General features: G+C 58.3%; 1 protein-coding gene across 1 annotated transcript; it reads left to right on the top strand.

Annotated features, from left to right (window-relative positions):
* Positions 1-1,693: 1,693 nt before the first annotated feature.
* On the top strand, positions 1,694-16,134 carry LOC121082158 (fas-binding factor 1 homolog; the record flags this gene model as incomplete). The annotated part of the gene is made up of 27 exons (XM_040581492.1): positions 1,694-1,721; positions 2,424-2,465; positions 2,789-2,879; positions 3,335-3,395; positions 3,928-3,978; positions 4,364-4,508; positions 5,045-5,125; positions 5,900-6,019; positions 6,889-7,042; positions 7,271-7,404; positions 7,847-7,949; positions 8,116-8,511; positions 9,165-9,242; positions 9,539-9,633; positions 10,346-10,404; positions 11,176-11,220; positions 11,312-11,446; positions 11,649-11,749; positions 12,169-12,375; positions 12,910-13,017; positions 13,325-13,464; positions 13,754-13,872; positions 14,002-14,124; positions 14,481-14,666; positions 15,426-15,602; positions 15,770-15,907; positions 16,009-16,134. Coding segments are annotated over 27 exons (3,243 nt in total), but the record flags the coding sequence as incomplete, so codon positions are not given.
* Between the last annotated feature and the right edge of the window lie 4,360 nt (positions 16,135-20,494).

Raw genomic sequence — 20,494 nt, 5'->3', positions numbered from 1 at the left:
GTGAAGGGTCAATACCTCCACTACTTCATGAACACGGGTAAAGATGTATGAAAAGGGACTGTTTGAACTGCTCAGGGCGGCAGTTGGTGGAGCGCAGACTCCCCTGCCGTCCAGCGCTGTCTTTGCTCATATTCTACTTGCTATAATTAATACAATTTTAATTGGATTATGATCCGTTGTGGTCTCAATTTATAACAACGGGGGGGCTGCCGGGGTCTCCTGCGCCCAGCCTGCTGTGCTCCACAGGGGGCTGGGCGCTGGGTGCCCCATGGCGGGGCTGGGGGCTGTAACCCCCCGGTGCCTGGCCTGGGGCTGGCTCCTTGTGCTCCCGCTGGTGCCCGGGGGTCTCGAAAGGAGGGCTGGCGTTGCTCCTTGTTGGCGCCAATTAACAACAATTAAACACCAGGCCAGGGCGTTTAAAGCCCCGCTTTGTGCCAGGGCACGTGCTGGGGGGTGGCCGGGGGGCACCGCAGCCGCTCTCAGCCCCTCGTGCGGGGGGTGCAGCGCTGGGGGCACCCCCAGCTCCGGGGGCCCGGCGGGGACTACACATCCCATCGTCCCGCGGGGGGGCCGGGCCGGGCCGGGCCGTGCCGTGCCGGGTGAGCCGCGGCCTTCCGGGGGCGGGTGTCCGGCGTGCTGCCGGTGCGGGCTGGGGGGGCTGCGGGGGCGGGGGGCGGGGGGGTGAGGGGGCTGCGGGCTCGGCCCTGCGGGGCTGCGGGCTCGGGGTCTGGCGGGCGCTGGCGCGGGGCGCCGGGGTCAGGGGGCAGCGGGCGCCATGGCAACGGGATGCGCAGAGGCGGAGCCGGGGGGCGGTTGAGCGGTAAGTGGGGGGCTCCGCGCCTCCGGGCCGCGCACCCCTCGCCTCCAGCAGCGCTTTGCTTGTCCCAGGTCCCCGCGGGTGCCCCGGACCCAAGGGGGGGGGGGTGGGGGGGGTTCCCTCCCTCTGCCCCGGGCTGCTCCGCAGGCTCTGGGCTAAGCGGGACCCCCCCGGGCTGTGCTGGGGTCGGGGGCGGCCGGAACCTTCACCCTCCCTGGTTCCCTGGGGGGGGTGTGATGTCCCCCCCGGGCTGCAGGAGCACGAAGCCGGTTTGGGGAGCGGGGGGGGGTGTTTTTCAGACTCAAATGGAGCCTTGTTGAGAGGGGCTCGGGGGGTGGGCGCGGCGCGGAGCCAGCCTGGCAGGCTGCAGCCCCCCGAGCCGGAGAGGGGACATCTCTGTGGGAGAGGTGCCTCCGGCCGTGGTGGCACATCGGGGAACCCTCCTCTCCCTTCAGGCGGGAGGTTGGTGTGGATGTGACCAGTGGTGCCGGGTCCCCCTGCAGCGTGGAAGAAGAATCCGTAACCGGACGCGGATGGTGAGCGTGGCCCTGCGGTGCGGGGCTGAGGCGGGGCTGGGAAATCCGGGTCTGATGCTCTGGCAGCTCTGCCTGGAGGCAGGAGTGATCCCAAGGGCTGGAGGGTCCTGCCCAGCTGGCAGTCGGGAGGGGCTGTGCTCACCCGTGTCTCTGAAGTTGGAAATACCTTTGTAGTTCTGCATTTCACGTGTCATTTCCCAAACAGCACGGGCAGGAGGAGGGCCTCGCTGCTGTTTATGGGATGCTCTGGAGAAACCTGCCTCTGGCTTTAGTGTGTTTTGAGAAAGTCCAGGACAGACTTGCTTCATTTTCTAATGAGGGAATTTTTCTTTCTCCCCAGGCTACAAAACCCAAGAAAAGTTTAAGAGGTACGTACATATGCTGCAGGCTTTCCTTTTGCTGTCCGTAGGTGCTTCGATCTGCTGGGAATGCCTGGGGCGGGGGGGGGGGACACTCTCAGGTGGCAGTCCTGGCTACTGAAATGTTTCATGATCCTTGTCTGAAAGCTGCAGATGGTTGAGTGCATCATCATGTCGTTCCTGAACCAGAGATTTTCACCTGCCGCTCACATCAAGCGGATTTGTTTATTGAGGTCCCACATTCCTTTCTTGTGGGCTTTCCCAAATTCAGGGGAGAATATAAGCATTTGTTTCAGTTCTTCCCATCACCTTATCCCTGTTTGGAGGGATACTGTTTGGAGGCCTCTTGCAGCCCCTGATACTGAAGCAGTGCTTTTGGGGTTGCCCAGGGACTCGAGATCCTGCGGGGTGAGAGCCCACAGGTTAAGTGCTGCTTGTGGCCAGTGACTAACTGAATACAAAGCAGCTGGTTCATTTGATAAAGATACCCCATTTCTGGCTAAGTGAAGCTAAATTTTTTATCCACAAAATACTGATCAGGTCCTGGCAGTTCTCTCTAGACTGACAAGGAAGGCCTGACGCTGATGATGCTTAAGACCAAAACTTTATTCTAGCAGATTTCCAAAGAGCAAGCCATACTGAAACTGGGAGCTTTCCTATGCCTGCTTGGTGAGCTCACCTGCCTCAACAGCTTAATTTGTCTCATTTCAGGCTCCATCGATGATGTGCTTGGTGACCTCCTGGGCTATGATGGTAAAACGAACCTTCTTCTCAGCTGAAAGGGCAGCGTCCTTCTATTCTTACTCCCCTCCTGGGAGCAGGAGGTGCTGGTGCAACAGCCATTGATCTGCAAGGGGGCTCCAGCTGTGAGGAGGGGATGGAGCAGGGAGCAGGGCTTCTCGGAGTCAGAGGCCATTGAATAGGCTGGACATCAGCTTTTGGGGAGGCAAAGTGAAGTTCACCTCTGATTAAAAGCCTCTGTGGCCCCGGGGTAGACAGCAGATCCCCCTTTGGAGTGCCTAGGTCAGGAATATGCCCGTGTCCATCATCCTCATCTCTCCCTGTCTTGTTTCCAGATGAAACCTCTGTTAAATCTGCCAAAGCTTCCCAGCCGGCTGTGGGCAGCAGTAGGAGAGCCCAGGACACTGGCTTGCAGGCCAGAAAGAAGTGAGTGCCTTTCGGACACAGCCTCTCCTGTGAGAGATCTCACTTGAAGATCTCTTTGTCCTCGCCAAATCCTTCTGATCTGCCCCATCCTTGGCTTTTCCACCTCCCTCCCTGCCCCAACAGTGATTGCCTGGGAAGGCGAGTTATCTTCTGCGATGCCTTTGGGAACTGGGAGCCCAGAGCCCGAAGCTTTCCAGCAAGAGTTGGGTGTCTCCCAGCCCTGTACATCTTCTGTAAATCTGCTTTGTAACAGTTGCTTAAATAGAGCAGTCCCAGCACTGCCGTCCTTTATCCCAGTGCTATTTTAGCCTCATTTTCTGCGTTGTACGATGCGGCTGGTGTGGCAGCCCTGTGTGGTCTCCTCTGCCTCCCGCTGCCTGGCCTGGCTTGGCTGTCCCTGGACACACTGGCCGAGCTCACGTGTGGTGCTGCTAACCCCCGGGCTTGTGTCATAGGTCCATTTTAGAAGATGATTTCTTCGACAGACTCCCTGCGAAGGACATAAATTCTGCAGAGGTGAGTCCAAGGTTCAGGAAAGAGCCTGGGAGTCCCGAGGGCTGGGGCTGAGCCGGGCCAAGGTTGCGGCGGTATCACCCCGGCCAGGTCAGCAGTGGCGTGCCAGCGATGAGCTGTGATGTCTGGCTGAAGAGGTAACCCCTCTCCAGCATCCCAGTGGGGGTGGGGAAGACAGGACAGGGCGGGGGTGGTGGTGGAAGAAGGGCTTCCTGGTGCCTTGGGTGAGATGGAGCAAAGCTGGGGGGCACGTGCTGCTGCAGCCCAGCCTTCCTGCGTGCACTTTGGGTAAAGTGTTGTAGGAAGGACCTTCACCCAGAGCAACGGCCTTGGGTTTTCCTGATGCTTCTCCTAGAGGCAGCAGGATCTCAGCAAAGGAATTGGGGCACAGGGGGTTTCCAGAGAGTAGGACACCAGGAGGAGTTGGGCATGTATTCTTCTATCTCATAAAACGGATATCAAGGGATATGGGGTAAGGGGTGAGGAGTTTCCAAAAATCTCTTCCCCTCTGATGTCTCCCCTCCCTGGCATGCAGGGATCCAGTGTCTCCGACACAGACCCACAAGCTGTGCTGCAGACCCTGAAGGCAAGTCCTTAAATCCCCTCCATCTCCATCCATCCCCTCCATCTCCATCCATCCCCTCCATCTCCATCCATCCCCTCCATCTCCATCCATCCCCTCCATCTCCATCCATCCCCTCCATCTCCATCCATCCCCTCCATCTCCATCCATCCCCTCCATCTCCATCCATCCCCTCCATCTCCATCCATCCCCTCCATCTCCATCCATCCCCTCCATCTCCATCCATCCCCTCCATCTCCATCCATCCCCTCCATCTCCATCCATCCCCTCCATCTCCATCCATCCCCTCCATCTCCGCCCCAGCGCGCTGCCATGGCCTCCAGCACCAGCCTCCGAAGGGAGAAGCAGCTCTCACCCTGCTCCCCATCCTTGTCCTCTTGCTTTCCAGGATATGGACGACATGGAAGCTGATCTCCTGGGAATCCCGAAACCCAGTTCTGGGCCAGGGAAGGCAACTGTGAAAGGTCCTGGGAAATGTGACTTCTTGGGAGGAGGAGTAAAAAACACAGGGAAGCTGGTAGCTCCTGAGGAAGGTAAAAAGGAGATTCTGCTATTCTTTTCACACCCTGATTGTAAACGAGCAGGGATATTTTCCTATCCTTATCTGGGATACGGAGCAAAAAGTGGATTTGTTCCCTAAAATGCTTTTCCTGGTTGCTTTTTGCAGGAGTGTTATTCTGGCCATGTGTTATCCCTTAGGAGATCCCTGGACGTCACTCACACCAGCAGCCGCTGCCACCTCCCACCAAACACCACTCGGCTGTTCCCTGGGGTGGTGCAAAGTGTTTCTGGTGGGGAGCCCCCTGCTCTGGGGGCAAGGAGAGCCAGAGGAGCTGCATTTCAGATCTGCCAGCCCCTAAAGTGCCCTGATCTTCCCCTGGCCCTTTTCTCCTCTGCTTGCAAGGAGACCCCTCCGGAGAGATGTGCACCTGGCAGGGCTGTGGGGGGGTCTGTCCATCACAGCGGGTGCTTTTAGGGGGCTGCCACCCAAAAAGCGACCCTTAGCTAGGGTGGGACCGGGGCATTTCTGCAGTACCTTGTCTCTGAGAGCCGTGGCCTCTCTTTCTAGGAGAGAAAGTGCCTGCGATGGAAAAGAAGGCGCTCTCATCCCCTGCCGCTCCCCGACACAACAAGAAATTTAACTTTGAAGGTGGGATCTCACTTCACGCGGCTGCGGGGGGGCACTGGGGGCTCTGCCCGTGCTCTTTGCCTCCTCGGTTAGCTGGAGGCTTGACTGGTTAATGAGATACGGAGTCCTTCACCCCTATGATGCTAGTGCAAATGTAATCCTTCAGAGGTGACCAAAGGGAAAAAAACCTCTGCATTCGCGGCCCTCCCCAGGACAGGGCTGGGGGGTGATTCCTGGGGGCATTTGCATTTTTATATGTGCTTTGGTTTTTAATGATTGTAACACTTGGGAGCCCCTGTGTCAGGGGGGATTCTGTCCAGCTTCTGAACAGGGGAGTGGTTTCCTGGCACAGCTGAAATCTGGTTCTCAAAGCCTGTGCTTTAACAAAGATCAGGATCTGTTAAAATCTGTTAAAAAAAAAAAAAAAACAAAAAAAAACCCTAATGGGCTTTAGGTGATTTAGGTGGCCTTTCTCCCCTTTTTCTTTGCCTAAGCTGTGTTCAGGCATTAAAGCACCCAAATTTTTGAGTTATTTTCTTCCGGGAGGATGAAAACGTGGAAAAACTGAACGGAAATCTAAGTCTTTGAGTGTTTGAAGTTCAGGGAGACTCAAGGGTATCCCAGGTCCCTGCAGGACCCGCGCTCATGGCTTTGGGCAGATACACTCTGCTGTCCCCACGTGCACGTTGTGGGGAACAGTGGCTGGCGTAGTGCAGAGCTCTTCTTCTAAATAACGTTGCGTTTGTTTGTTTGTTTTGTTATTCTCTTTTCCTGTACCTGCTGGGTAATTCCCAGATTTAGATGATCCTTTGGCAGGACTTTTGTCTGATGAGGAGCAGGATGCTCCCAAGAAACCAGCTCCAACAGGCGCTAAAAGCAGCTCTGAGGAAAAACCAGAACAGAGCAAAGAGAAAGGTAAGTGGGGTTGCTCAGTGCATCCTCTTTGTATTACATAAATCAGCAGCGTGGATTAGTCTGTGTGAGAACCAAAATGATTACATTGAAAGCCACCTAGTCCTACCTCTTGTTAGCCAGTAACGTAATTTATAGAGCAGCTTGGTAACAGGGTTAATTGTGCCACAGCTCACCAAGTGCTTGATACTTGCAGTGCGCCGCAGATTACGGAGCTGAGCTTTCCTTTCCAGGAATGGAGGCTCTGATCTTACCTTTGACCTCATCCAGCCCGTTCTGCACGCATTGCCAACTGAGAACAAATTTTCTGGGTCAGGATTTGGGTGTCTGAGAGCAGCACCAGTCCGTGCCACACCACAACTGGGGCACCTCTGGGTGGGATCCAGCTGTGGCTGTGTTACAGGCACTTGTCCCTCTTGTTCCTGCAGCAGGGATGCTAATGGGTCTGAGGGTCCCCTAAAATCACCTTTCACCCTGATAAATCTACTCTGGATGCAAGTAGCAGCTGGTGGGTTAGGGCAAGGTCTAAGGTGTGTTGGTAGAGAGGGACTTTAGGCAAAAGGGGACAGGAATTATCTGACTGGAAACTTTCAAAGCTAAAGAAGCTCCTGGCGTTATCCAGAGCTGGAAACCCCAGTGTCAGTGGCACCCAGCAGTGTCCCAGCAGTGGATGCATGGCTGCAGACCAGGCAGTAGTGCATTGCCGCTGTGTTACTTGCTGTGAGATCTGTTCGCTGATCTTAAAAATTACTTTTTAAATGGTCCTGAGAGATAAGAGCAGGCAGGGATGCTTTGATCTCCTGTTTAAAAAAAAAAAAAAAAAAAAAAAAAAGCCCTGATCAAACCTTTACCATGTGTGATCCCATCCACAGAGCCACCTCCACCCCAGACGCCCCTGCACACCGTGGCCCCGGTCCAGAGGAGGGCTGAGCTCACTTTTGAAGATACTGATGACGACCTGATGCATGCGCTGGGACTTGGCAGTGGCTCAAAAGGAGCTGAGAAGCAGGGAAAGAAGGCAGAAAAGTAAGGGCAATGAAGAGGCAGTGAGAGTAAAGCAGGGGATGGCTTGTGCGTTGGGATGGTGCCAGCATGCTGTGTGGGGGGGATGCTGGAGCTTCTGCCTGTGGGTCCCAGAAAGGGGCAAGAGCAGCCTCGTTTCACAGAGAAGAGCCAGAGCACCCTGGCAAGGCTGTGTGACAAGAAACAGCCCTGCCTCCCAGGGAAACCTATCTGCCACTGTGTCACCAACAGAGAGGTGCTCCGGCCAGCCCGCTCCAAGCTGGATGAGTTGCTGGGACAAAATTCCGTGGCCAAAATCCTGGAACAGCCAGGCACAGGAGAGCGCAGAGAGTTCAAACTGGATAAGAAGTACCAAAAGCAGCCAGGTGAGCGTGGCCAGGGATGCTGGGAAGGTCTGCAGAGGTGATGGCGTTGGCTTGGGAGGGCGAGATTGATTTCTAATGTCCTTGAAGGGGAAATACCCTTTCTGTAGTGGTCAGCAGGGTGGCTAATGGGCTCCCAGTCAGCTCTGGGGCAAAGGTGACTGATGCAAAAGTGTTGTACCCTGCCTTCGAGGCAGCCTGGGGGCATTTGCACATCAGCTGTAACTCAGTTGCCTTTGGACATGGACTGATTCTCAGCAAAGCAACTTTTCCCAGCCCCGTGGAGGAGACACGTTGCTCGCAGGTTTCCAGGGAAGATGTTTCCAGCTGTGTCTTCCCAGAGGCAGCAATCGCAGTGGGAATTGCAGGGGAGGAGGAGGAGGGCTGGTGTCTTTGCAAACAGCCGCTCCTCTAGGCGCTGACTCAAAGCTGCTTGTCTGAACAGAGAAGGAAGACGGCTGGGACAAGGAGGATTTTGTCTTTGGAGCGTACCAGCCGACGGTGGCCTCCATGCCCAAGGGCCAGCCGGCGAGGAGGCAGCCTGTGAGGTATTGTGCTCTGCGTGTGGAGCTCCAGCCAGCAGCCACGCTGCCCCCGCGGCAGAGCGGGCAGGGTCCCCGGGCAGGGTCCCCGGGCAGGGTCCCCGGGCAGGGTCCCCGGGCAGGGTCCCCGGGGTCCTCTCACAGGCACGTATGTGACTGCTTCTCCTTGCAGCAGGTTTCCAGCCGAGAACAGCAGCGAACCAAAACCAGAACCCCGCTCCAAATCTCCTCCTTCAGCCAGGCACAGCCCTGTGCGGAGCAGCCGGACTCGAGGTGACTGGCTGGGCTTGAAAGATGAGGATTTTATGGATGCGAAGCCAACATCTGCAGCAAAAGCCAATCCTGCAGTGAGCTACCCCAGCCCTGGCACAGCCCAGCAGCCCGGCCCCACCAGCCAGCTCCCGGCTGCAGAGGCAGCGCTGGCTAAACCTGACCCGCTGGAGGAAGACAACTGGCTGAGCGCTGCCTTGTCTCGCAAGAAAGCCCAAGCACAGGCGAAGGCTCAGGAGCAAAGTGCCAAGCCCTTGGAGTCCCCAGAAGGAGGGCTGGATCCCCACGCTCCTGTCAGGTAAAAGCACAGCTGGTGGCCACAGGGCTCCCATCATGCAGCTGCTCCAACAGGACCTCTCAGAAATCCTCTGCTCGGATTTAAGAAATCCATTTTAAGTGCTCTCTTGCCTCGGGTTGGGTTAATAACGCAGAGGTTTCTCCCACTGGTGCAGCCTGCAGGGCCATCGCACCTCTGGGCTCTCCTTCTAGTCATGGCTGAGATTGCACGTGCTGCCCCAGGTCCTGTGGGATTGTCCTGGATCAGCATACCCCCACGAGCTCCACGCATGCTCCTCATTCCTGCCTTCTTTCCCCTTCGTTCCTCCTAGTTCCAGGAAAACCACCTCCTCCAGCTGAGTTGGCACAGACAGGTTCAGGCTTGTGCCATGGGGATGGGACTCAGAAGTGAATTGCAGAGAAGCAGCCGCGTGTGTCGTGGGCAGGGGCATGTTGCCCAGGGGAAGGGGGTGGATGCAGCAAGGAGGAACTGGTGTTCCTCCAGAGATGGAGGTTCTGAGGTGTCTTTGCTCCCTCTGAAGCCAACAGGTTGAATCCTGCCGCAGCTGAGTGGGATAGGTTTTCACCTGCAAGGCAGGAACTGGTGTTGAGGGAAAGGATCTTGTCTTTCCTTGCCTCCTGGGCTCTCCCCCATGGGGTGTTTTTTGCTTGCAGCCAGCCAGCCAGCCCCACAGGAGCACCGCAGCAGGCAGCTGTCCCGCAGGACCAGGCAGCGAGTGCAGATGGCTCCAGGTGAGGCCTCCTTCACCTTTCAGACACCTCCACAAGGGAGAATTCCTGTGGGAAGCGGCTGCATGTGTAGGTGGGGGAGCGGGGAGGGCTGGTAGCCAGCCGTGACCACTTTGGTCTGGGACCTGTGTAACCGGGAAGGAAGGCAGCGCTGAAGGATCGTCGGGCCCTTGCCTGTTCGATCGCAGTGCGACAGCCAAGCTTTAAACTTGCAAAAATGCCAAGCGGGATAATGTCTGCGTGCCTCTCCCTGCGCTGTGACACTGCTGTGTGTCACTTGTGTCTCTGTGCCCACGCAGGCAGCCGGTCCCCTGGCTCAGCACCACGAAACAAGCCTCGGTTCAACCATCGGATCCTGCGAAGGGGCATCCCTCCAGAAATGCCGGTGCCTTGGGTGCGTTTCCTGTGGTTGTACGGTTCGGGCAGCAGAGATTTGTACAGTTTGGTATGCGGAGAAGGGTCTCCCTGCCCTGAAAAAAACCCAAAACCAACCCCCCACAAAAAGGCAGGAACCACAGCACTTCCCTTGGCCACATGAATGCTGCCCAGGCTTTGACCAGCCATTGTCGGAGCAGGTTGCTGAGCTGCAGGATCCCACCATCCCCATGTCAGCTGGTGTGCTGGGGCACACTGAGCTCCGCAGTGCTGCCTTTGGGCTTTCGGAAGGCTGTGAGGGACTCGCTTTGCCGGAGCAATGGGTGTGCATAAGTTCACGCTGCCCCATCTGTCTTCCCTTTGCTGCCCCCACACTTGTCCCACCAGTGCTATGTGCTGGAAAGACCCCCTTCTGCTCTGGGCTGTGGCTGTGCGCCGGTTCAGAGGCCGCTGAAAGTGGCTTAGGGGACCCAGTCTCCTCCCTAGGTGATGGAGATGGAGGAGGAGCTGTGCTTTGTCCCTTGATTTACTCTGCAGAGCAGAGTCCCACCGTTGTGTGTGGAGTGGGGATGCAGACACGGACAAGCCTGTCTGACCCTCTGCCCCCATTGCCAGCTCCCAGAGCGGAGCGCGACCCTCATCGCTGTGCCCAGGAGACCCAGGCCCTCATCCTGCTGGGAGGGGATGGTTCCCATTGCTATATTCAAATCATGGACTTGTCCAATGTTCAGCCTCTACAGGCTCATTCCCAGGAAAGCAGGAGGCGCCAGGCCCTGCCCCGCTCACTCAGGTAGGTGTGCTGGGTCCGTGCCCCGAGCGGTGCAGGATCAGGGCAGCGATCGCGAGCCCTCCGCTGCCGACTCGCCGCCATCCCGCTCTGTCCGTGCTCCCTCGGCCTGAGGTAGGATGTGCCCCACTTTGCATCTCTGGGAAGCCGTGTCCATGGAGGCAAAGAGTTTGGAGCTCCCCGAGGTGCCACAAGTTGCGTTTATCAGGCCAAAGCATGGGTGCTATGGATGCTTTGTAAATCATGTGTGTTTATAGCCCTGCGTGGCCTGAGCAGCATTTACACCGTTCCCCAGGCATCTATACATATTATATTAACTAGACAGCAGAGGCTCCAGGTGATAAAGGACTTTTTCTTCAGTTGATTTTCCCCAGTATAGTGTTGAAGATGCTCTGAGATTATTTCTAGACAACTGAAGGAGAATTGAAGCCTTTCACAGAGAAGGCAGCTCTTGCTTGGTCTTTGAAGCCTCTCCTTCTCATCCAGCTGGGCTCCTCGCCCTGCCCTGGTGGTGGGACACATGTTGTCTCCCAGAGGGCTTGTGGTCTCAGCCTTGATTCTGCCCCCAGAGAAGGAAGAGCGCAGCATGCTTGTGTCTGGGGGTGGGGGCTGCCGAGTGTCACCTGGGGAGAAGGGACCCACGCCAGCACGGAAATTGGGCGGGGGGTGGGGGTGGTCCTGCAGTAGGCTGGAGATGGATCGCCGTTTCCAGGCTAGGAGGAGATGTTCTCCCCAGGGCTTTACCTCCCTGAGAGCATCCCTGTGTCTCCGCAGGTTCCTGCACCCAGGGCACATGTCCAGGCTGCCCCGCAGCTGCAGGTAAGGCAGGTGCCTTCTTTTGGAGGCTGATGGCCGCACCACAAAGCCACTGATCCTGAAGGGCCTCGATCTTCTCTCTCCATCCTTGTAGGCAGAGTTCTCAGCCCCGGGCTTGCAGCATGAGACGAGGCAGGGGGCTCCCGCAGCCCAGCTCCATGAGGATGCATCAGGCTGCCAGGCAGCGCTGCTGAGCGCCCAGGCCCGTGTGGCAGAGCTGGAGAGCCAGGTGAGCCCCATTGCCTGCTGAATGGGGGACCAGGGGTGACCCAGAGGGAGGAGAAGGAGCCATATCCTGTCCCAATAGCATCAGGGTGACAGGGGAGAGAGGTGAAACCTCCCTGTCCAGAGACGCCTATGGCCACCAAGTGCTGCTGTGGGAGTTCTGTCCCCAGGGCAGCACAAGGACTTTCTCTCCGGGTGCCTGGCAGGTCCGAATGCTGGAGCTGGAGCGGACACAGCACAAACTGTTGCTGGAAAATCTCCAGCAGCGGCACCAGGAGGAACTGAATCTCCTTGAGAGCACCCACAGGTACCAGCCTCTCACCTGTGCTTCCCTCCTCGCCTACAGCTCTGTCTCTCCTGGGGTGGGAGTGCTGGGATGCTTCCCAAATCCGCCCCTGGGGCAGGTGGGCGCAGAGCCATGTCGATGTGGACGTGGTGGGGGCAGAGAGCAGCCCCACAGGTGAGCCAACATGGGAGTCCACTCTCACCACCACTGTCCCCTGGGTGACAAGGAGGAGGGGCTGGTCCCATTGCCAGCGCACCCCCAACCAGGCAGCACAGTGGGCAGTAGCAGGAGGGTTCAAGGCTCAGGTCTGCGTGTTTCGCCATGCACACAGCAACACTGATCTGCTCGCAAACCCCTGTGTGCGCTCTGCGGGGGGGGGGGGAGTGCTGGGTATTGCTGTGGAAGCAACACTTCTTCCTGGCTGTGACCTCTCGGGGCAGGAACCAGGTGAAGGTGGTGGAGGACACCTACGGGCAGCGGGAGGAGAGGCTGCGGCTGGAGAAGGAGCAGCTGATGGCTCAGCTCCTGCTGCAGAGCCAGGATGCGGAGCGGGCACGGGCAGAGCTGCTGGCGCAGCACCAGCAGCGCCTGGCCACGCTGGAGCAGCAGAACAAGCTGGAGATGGAGCGTCTGCAAGAGCTGCAGAGGTGAGAGTGGCACGAGTGGCACACACGTGTGGCTGGTACCCACAGTCTCAGCGAAGGAACCAGGGAGTGGTTTGGGGACATGGTGAAAGGAGAAACCAGACTCCAGAAGCACTGGGTTGTGGGCAGCTTGGTGCCTTTTGGAACGGGGATTTGCTTTGTAGGTGGACACAGGGAGATCTGACTGGAGACGTGGTTTCAGAGTGAATGCATTGTATTTTGAAAGATGCTGAACCCAATGTTTTATCTTCCCCCAAATCTCTTTTATTCAGGTCAGTGAGTTCAGTGAGTCACTGATGTCCACATAGTTTGGGTCAATGACAAATCAGTTTTTGGTAGAGGAGCTCATAACCCCAAAATTGGGCCCATCCCAAATGTGGATGCCTGTCGGTGGAATGCCCCAGGACAGACCCCCATGCCAGCTCAGCTCCTGGCACCTGATTCTCAGCCCCACAACCAAGCCTCTCCCACAGTGCCCATCATGGGGAGCACTGGTTTGTGCCAGCCTGTGGCAGGCTCCTTCCCCGTGTCCCGCAGGGTGTCTGTCCAGGAGATGCGCAAAGACCACGAAGAGCAGCTCCAGCGGCTGAAGCGGCTGAAAGACCAGGAGATCGATGCAGTGACCAGCGCCACATCGTACACCAGGTACTGACAGTTGTGTTCCCACATTGGTCCCTGGCCACAGCATTCCCTGTCCTACACGAACCAGGCTTGGACCGTGGCAACAGGGGCCATCCCCTCTCCCACCCACTGCCTGCGGGGATGCTGAGCTGTGTAATACCCGTCAGTGCCCCCCGGAAGCAGGAGCTGCATCTTCCTACTGCTCTGCTGTGACCCAGAGAGGTTCAGGGCAGGGCTGCCCGGCCTTTGGGCCACCAAATATCCCCCTCTCCGTTGCGGTGAGATGAAGCGTGTCCCACAGGGGTGACCCTCCCCTCACTTCTCTCTGCAGGTCTCTGAATGGCATCATCGAGCGGATGGAGAAGTTCTCCAGCAACTTGCATGACCTCTCGCAAAAGGTGGAGGCCACACACCACACCACCTCCCAGGAGCTGGCCATGGGGGTACGGCAGCGGGACGAGCAGCTCAAGGGTATGTCTGCTGTTCCTCTGTGCCGGCACGGCTGCGGGGTCTCCACCGGAGCTGGGGGTACCCAGAAAACAAGGAGAAGTTGCTCTGAGTCAGCCAGAGGCTGGGAGCTGAGGCTGGCAAAGCCTTGCCTGCCTTGGTCACTGGACATCTCGGGGTCTTCCCTTTACAAAGCAGTGTCCTGGGGATGTGCCAGGGGTGATGAGCACAAACACACACAGTTTTTCTGTGAACATGGTGTGGATAGAAGGGAAGAACTTCCCGCCTCATGCTGCTCGTGCCTCTCCCCAAGTGCTCCAGGACAGGCTGTCGCAGCAGCAGAGGGACATGGAGGAGGAGCGGAGCCGACTCCAGGAGGTGATCGCTAGAATGGAGGCCAGGCTGAGTGAGCAGACTCGGCTGCTGGAGCAGGTGAGCCCACACTGTGTCCTCTGCCTGGGTCGGCCCTCCTGTCTGGGTATGGGGTATGTGTCTCACCAACTGGAGGTTCCTGGCCTGGAGGTTGTGAATAGCATCTGTCACCTCTGTGTCTGAACGCAGGAGCGATGGAGGGCAACGGCAGAGCAATCCAAAGTGGAATCACTGCAGCACTCACTGGAGGAGCAGCGGCGAGTCGTGACCCAGCAGCTGTCCATGGAGCGAGCAGAGCTGGAGAGGGCGAAGGTGAGGTGGGGCAGACATCTCCAGGGCTGCACTGCATTGTGTGGTGGAGGCAAGAGCTGGGTGCTGGGCTGCAGCATCCTTCTGCAGCTCTCTGCCTCCTCAGCCTCACGCAGGGGGAATCGCAGTCAGGCCAGCCCTCTGGCTCACGGATGCAGGAGGCCGCGGTGTGTGCGCATGGCACGTGCTGGTTCTTGAGGAACACGGGACCAGAGCTCACGGTGACAGGGTTCACACCAGGCACCGTGGGCTTGAACCAGCCCCTAGATGTTGCGCGGCAGAGATGGGTTAAAGGAGAAAAATCCTGTGGCGAATGGGACTTAGTGCTTCTTCTCTCCCTCTCTGGCAACGCTCCCCAGAGTGCTCTGCTGGAAGAGCAGAAGTCCGTGATGCAGAAGTGCTCGCAGGAGCAACGGAAGCTGGCAGCCGAGTGGGCTGAATTTCACACCCAGCAGCAGCTGAGGAAGGAGCAGATGGAGCGCAACATGGACCGAGCCCTGAAGATGGACTCACAGAGAGAGGGCACCATCATGAGCCTGGCCGAGGTACCACAGTAGAGCCCCTCTCCATGGCCTCCAGCACCACCTGGCAGCTCACGGATGGGTCCTGCCCACCGGGGAGATGTTCAGCCCTGCCTTCAGGTGTTTAAAACAAGTTTTAAGAGACATCACTGCGGTGGTGAGAATCGGGCTGTTCCAGGAGCAGCCTCCACCAGCCTGTTTTAGATGTTGACTGAAGCATCAGTCACCTCTGTCTCTCCCCTTTGCCTGTGAGGAGTTTGGGCAGCCAGACCAGGCACAGCCGCCTCCATTGTAAGTCTGGTGAGAGGAAACCCCCATGGTGGGTTAAACAGAACCTCCCCATGCCATGGGGACATGTTTGGAGCCAGTTCTCCCCCCTGGAGCTGTCCAGAGGAGATATGTGGCACAGACTGTGGCAGGGCTGCATTTCTGAGGGCTACCAGGGTGGAAAATAACCATTCAGGCTGGGTGTTTCCACTGCTGACAAACTGCCAAGCCTTGAGCATGTTTTAGAGTGTGTAGCATGGGTGAGGGGCTCCGTCCTTTCTGGGGAAGGAGTGTGTGTGTGTGTGTGTGCCTGTACAATGCCAGCTCTGCCAACCCTGGTGCCCAAGGGTGGGTGGGTGAGAGCATTGGTTGGGTACCTGGTGGTGTTGCTCTGCACCCCAAACTGGCAAACCAAGAAGGAAAACAGGGGCAGATCTCTCCCATCACTTGGGGGGACATGAGATAGTGTCCAGGATAGGGCAGGTAGTGCATTGATTTTCCCCATGCCCATCCTAGGAGCAGGCAGAGCTGAAGATCTGGAGCCATGAGCTGAAAACCAGGGAGGAGCAGCTGGTGAGGGACAGGGAGCTGCTGGACAAGTCCTGGCAGGAGCTGAGGCTGGAGAAGGAGAAGGTGGACAGGGCCACACTGCGCATCCAGCAGCAGGAGGAGCAGATTAAAAGCACGACCAAGGTAAGTGAAGCATCTGCGCTGCAATTCACAGCTGGGGTTTCACATCCCTCCTTGAGTGCTGAATCCCAGCGCTGTCCTGGGAGGGGAACAGGGGGTGCACAAAGGAGCCCTGCCCCAGGGCAGCGAGGGTCCCTGTCCCCAGCCTCCTCAGCTGCTCTGCCTTGCAGCTCTCATCCCAGAAGTACAAGGAAGGGGAGCAAGCCCTGCAAGAGGCGTGCAGGATAGAGTCCGAGCACCAGAGGAGGCTGCGGGTCATGGAGCAGCAGCTGGAGCAGCTGAAGCAGCAGGAACAGCGTCTTCACGAGGCAAATACTCCCTTGCCTTTCCTTCTTGGCCTGGGGCCGCTGTGCCAAGGGCCTGAACCTTTGCCAACAGTTTCTCTCTCTTTCTGCCGGGGATGGGGCAGGAGCGGCTGAGCATGGCTCGCCAGAGGAGACAGCTCGAACAGATCCGTGAGGAACTGCCCACCAACTCTGCGATGCTGCTGAACACAAAGCAGGGCCTCAGTGCCCCTAGGAGAGGCCTCTCCAGCACAGCGTGTAAGGCTTCCTGCACGCTGCTGGGGGAGGGGGGGGACGGGACATGCCGGGGGCCAGTTGCACTTGTATTCCACTTCTCAGGAGGCTTGGGATGTTCCTGGGGGCTCATCACACACTCAGATGTGAGTTGGCCTCCTCACGTCCTCTGAAGGAGCTCAGCAGAGACCTCTGAGCCAGGGCAGTGCCAGGAGGGGGCAGAGGGGGCAGGAAGGGAGAGGCAGGTGGATTAAAGGCCGTTTGCAGTGGGAGGTTGGGGAGGACCCTGCTGCAGGGACATGCAGGCAGCAAAAAAAGGGACACTTGTCCGTCTGCTGTTCCTCTAACGGCAGCGGTACCACACGGTTGGGCTCTTGTTCCAGGTTTTCCACTTCCCACCAGCGCGCTCCCTTGGCATAGCCCAGGGGGTAGCAGGGACACTGGGGCTGGCCCCACCGAGCTCTACGCCACGTTGTTGCTGCTGAAGCACAGGGCCCAGCAGGTGAGGTGGTGGGAAACCAGGGCTGGAAAGGGCTTCAGACCAGCTGGGTGGGAGCAGGGCTGGGTGAAGCCTGGGTTGAGCCTGACGGCCACAGGGTGGGTGTGAGATCGTTGCTGGGCTGGGTGGGCTCGCAGAAGCCGTGGGCACCTAGAAGAGTGATACCAGCAGCAAGGGTTGGTGCGTCCTCACGGCTTGTTTCAGGCTGGTTGATAACATCCTTGGCTTGATGGCGTTTGCCCCATCCCTGGGTGGCAGAAGCCAGCTCTGCTGGGCTCTGGCTTCATGATGTCCCCATCCTCAGCCCCCTCCTTCCCTGCTGGGTCCTTCCCCAGGCAGGGATGCTCTTTGAGCCTTCCTCTGTGGGCCTCACTCGGTGTGAGGTTATGGGCTCTGTGGGGAGCCCATACACCCCGGGGGCTACCACAGATGGGTACCTGCCCGCTGCTCGCCGCACGGAGGAGGGTTTGGGATACTCCCATCACTCGTGAGCAGCACCCTGGCCTGTGACCCCATTTCTGTGGCACTCTGATATCCGTGCCATCTATCCCTCTCTTAGGACCATGATTTCTTAGAGAAGGAGCAGTTCTTCCTGGACACCCTGAAGAAAGCAACCTACAACACTTCATCTCTGTCAGGCTGAGGAGGTGGCATCCCCACGCACCCCAGGGGATGGCTGTGCCTGTCCCCGCAGGAGGCTGCTGTGGAGGAAAACAAACAATAAATAATCCCAGTTCTCTGCTGAGGAAGTGTCCTCTTTAAAAGCAACCTCGGAGTGTTCAGAGCGTGAAATCCATCCCTGGGCTGGGAAGTCTGGCCTCCATCCCTCAGGGCCAGTGTCCCTGGCCACCTGGCAGGCACTGCTGGGAGGCAGTGGCCACCGTGGGTGTGAGAAACTATGGACTAGGGTACTGTTTATTAAGATTTATGTTAAGCTCAATGTAAAGTTTAGGCAACAAAATATATGAAAACGCTTATGCAAACAGCTACCAGACACTGCTTGTGAAAGATAAGATAACCGCCAGATGTCCAGGAACCGACAGAAACAAGACAGACAACCCCACCTAAGGATATATGAGTGAAGGGTCAATACCTCCACTACTTCATGAACACGGGTAAAGATGTATAAAAAGGGACTGTTTGAACTGCTCAGTACGGCAGTTGGTGGAGCGCAGACTCCCCTGTCGTCCAGCGCTGTCTTTGCTCATATTCTACTTGCTATAATTAATAAAATTTTAATTGGATTATGATCCATTGTGGTCTCAATTTATAACATGTCCATACTTAAAATCCAGGCAAATTTGCAGAAGAACAGCGCAAAGAGCAAGGTGTTAGAACTTACAGAGAAGTCCCACAACTGCTCTCGCACACGCAAAGCTACGTGCTTACCTTTGCACTCCCATTTGTTACACAGCACACTTTGGTGCCTGGGAATTTGACTGATTTAGATTCGCCCTGACAGAAGGAAACCTTTTTTTTTTAACCGTTTGACCTTGTTTCACTTCTAACTGGAAGATCAGTCCTGCCAGGAAGGAGAGGTGAAACCTCACGACAGCTAGAGGGTGAATAATCTCTCTTCAAACTCTCAAACTCTGCGTATGAAGTTTCCTTTACAATTTGTACTCCACCGGGCTATTAAAAATGTACGAAAAGCACAGCAAGAAATCAAGCCGACCAGAAGGTGCCAGCAGCTCCTCCTCGTTTCGCGAAAATCCAGCCCTCACACTGAGGCTGCGGGACCAAACCCTGTGCAGCTGGAAGCGGCAGCGAGCCCTGGCCCCGGGGAAGGGCAGCTCAGCACCCTGCAAAGACGAGGCGCATCGCTCCGCTCCCCGCCACCCCGGGATGCCACACAGCCCCGACGCCGGGCAGCGGCGGCAGCACGGGCTCGCTGACGGTAACGGCGACCCTCCTGCCTCCCCCGAACGCGTAACGAGAGGCGAAAGCACCGTCCGGGCCGGCGGGCAAAGCACCTGGAGCCGCATCTCCCACCCCGGCAGGCCCGCCACCCGCCGCGCCGCCACCCCCCTCGCACCCAGACGGGGGGCGAGCCCCGGGAAGGGACATGTCGCACCGGGACGTCGCGCAGCCCCGCCGAGCGCCGAGGCCGGCCGGGGCTGGCAGCGACCGTCTCCTCGGGACCTGATGCTGCCGTCGAACGGCCGGATCCCATCGCCCGCCGTGCAACGGATCGAGCACCCGCACGGCCGAGGGACCAGGCACGCGTCTCTGCGGGGATGGGAGCTGGGGGGCAAACCCACAAAGCTAGCACAGCTCGTCGCGACAGGAAAATACTTTATACACCTGGAAAAACCGTTTACGATGACCTTTAGTCACACTTAATCCTCACTGGGTCTTACGAGCCTCGTCCCCATTTAAAGGCACAGCGGTCTTAACTTTCACTCAAGTGTTCATGCACAGTTCAAGTCATTTCTGTTTGGTCCCATTAACCAACTGGTTCTCCTTGAGCTTACCTTATGCCCCAGCTTGACCCATGGCGTCTGTTCCCCCTCCCGAGGCCGTGTGCTGCCAAGCGCCTGCAACACGCTCTGTCCTCCGGACCCTCTCCCGTGCTTCGCTGCAGACACATCTTTTCTCTACGTCGCCACTTAAGGCGCAGAGCTGCCTTCTGCTGACCACCGATGTGCAAGCCGTCGGTCCGCAGCGCCTCCCGGGGCGCCGGGGGCTGCCTGCGGCGCGGCGCGGCGCGGGGCCGGGGGCGGCTCTGCGGGGGCTGCCTGCGGCTGAGGCGGAGCCGCGAGTGCGGAGCCGCAGCGCAGCCCCCGGGTTCGCCCCCTGCGGAGGGCTGCCCGCTCCCTTCCCTGCGCGCTCCCCGGCGCTCGCCGCCTCGCTCGGGCCTCTCCCGGAAAAGGGGGTCCGGTCTCCGGCTGGCAGACGCCTGCCCCGAGCCGGGCACGGCCAGCGCCGCCGTCGCCGAACCTCGGCAGCGACAGCCCCGACCGCGCGGGAGGGCGGGAGGCGGCGGCCGGGTTCCAGCCGCCGGCTGTCCCCGAGGGAGGGGCGGGCGGGGGTCGCTCCAGCCCGCGGCACCGCCTGCCGGACCGCCCGCCGGCCGGGAGGGGTGTCCCCCCGCCCCGGGTGGCCCCCCGCCCCCCGAGCCGCCCCCCTCTCGCAGCCCGGGCTGCTGCCGAGCTCCTCTGCCGAGAGCCCGAGGGAGATCGCTGCCCCCCGGGCCCCGCTGCCCCCCCGGGGCTGGAAAAGCGCAGCCCCCTGCAGCGTGCTTACAGGCACCGGGGGCTGGGGGCTGCCTCTGCCTGCCTGTGCGGGTATGCACACCGCATAACCGAGCGCTGACCCGAACTGCATGCACACGTGTGTGCGGTGGGCATGCCCGCTCGGCACGCGTGTGCCCACTGGAACACACTTCCTTGGCCGCAGCCGGGGCGGGGGCTGCAGCAGCCTCCCCTCTCTCCTGGGCTGGTACTGTAATAAGTAACTAAAGGTAATTTGCTGATCGACCAAGGCAAGCAAGAGGAACGAACCCGTCGTGGTGGTCTTAAGAACTTCCTGTTTAACAAGAAGAGACATGTCCACAATGTGATCTTGCTACACCAAACATGGGAACGTCCCGTCTGGCAAGAAACCACCACAACAGAAGCAGCAGAGGGGCTACTGAAGGTGTCAGAAGCGACCTCGGGGAAGATAAAAAGAGCTGCTCAGCTTGCTTGAATTTGCGCGCCGTTGGTGGAGCAGGAGACTCCCCGGCCGCCCAGCGCTGTTTTGCTTACTTGTCGCTTGCTTTAATAAATCACATTTTCTAACTGGCCAGTCTCTGGCATTTCATGGGACAGCTAAACTATAACAATTTTGGTGCCGTGACTCGGATAAAGGCAATCTGCCCTGAGGTCCGTGGCAGG

This window comes from Falco naumanni, unplaced genomic scaffold (genome assembly GCF_017639655.2).
Source record: "Falco naumanni isolate bFalNau1 unplaced genomic scaffold, bFalNau1.pat scaffold_363_arrow_pat_ctg1, whole genome shotgun sequence".
Taxonomy (NCBI): domain Eukaryota; kingdom Metazoa; phylum Chordata; class Aves; order Falconiformes; family Falconidae; genus Falco; species Falco naumanni.
Note: the sequence above shows the minus strand (reverse complement) of the source record. Positions and strands in the feature narration are given on the sequence as shown.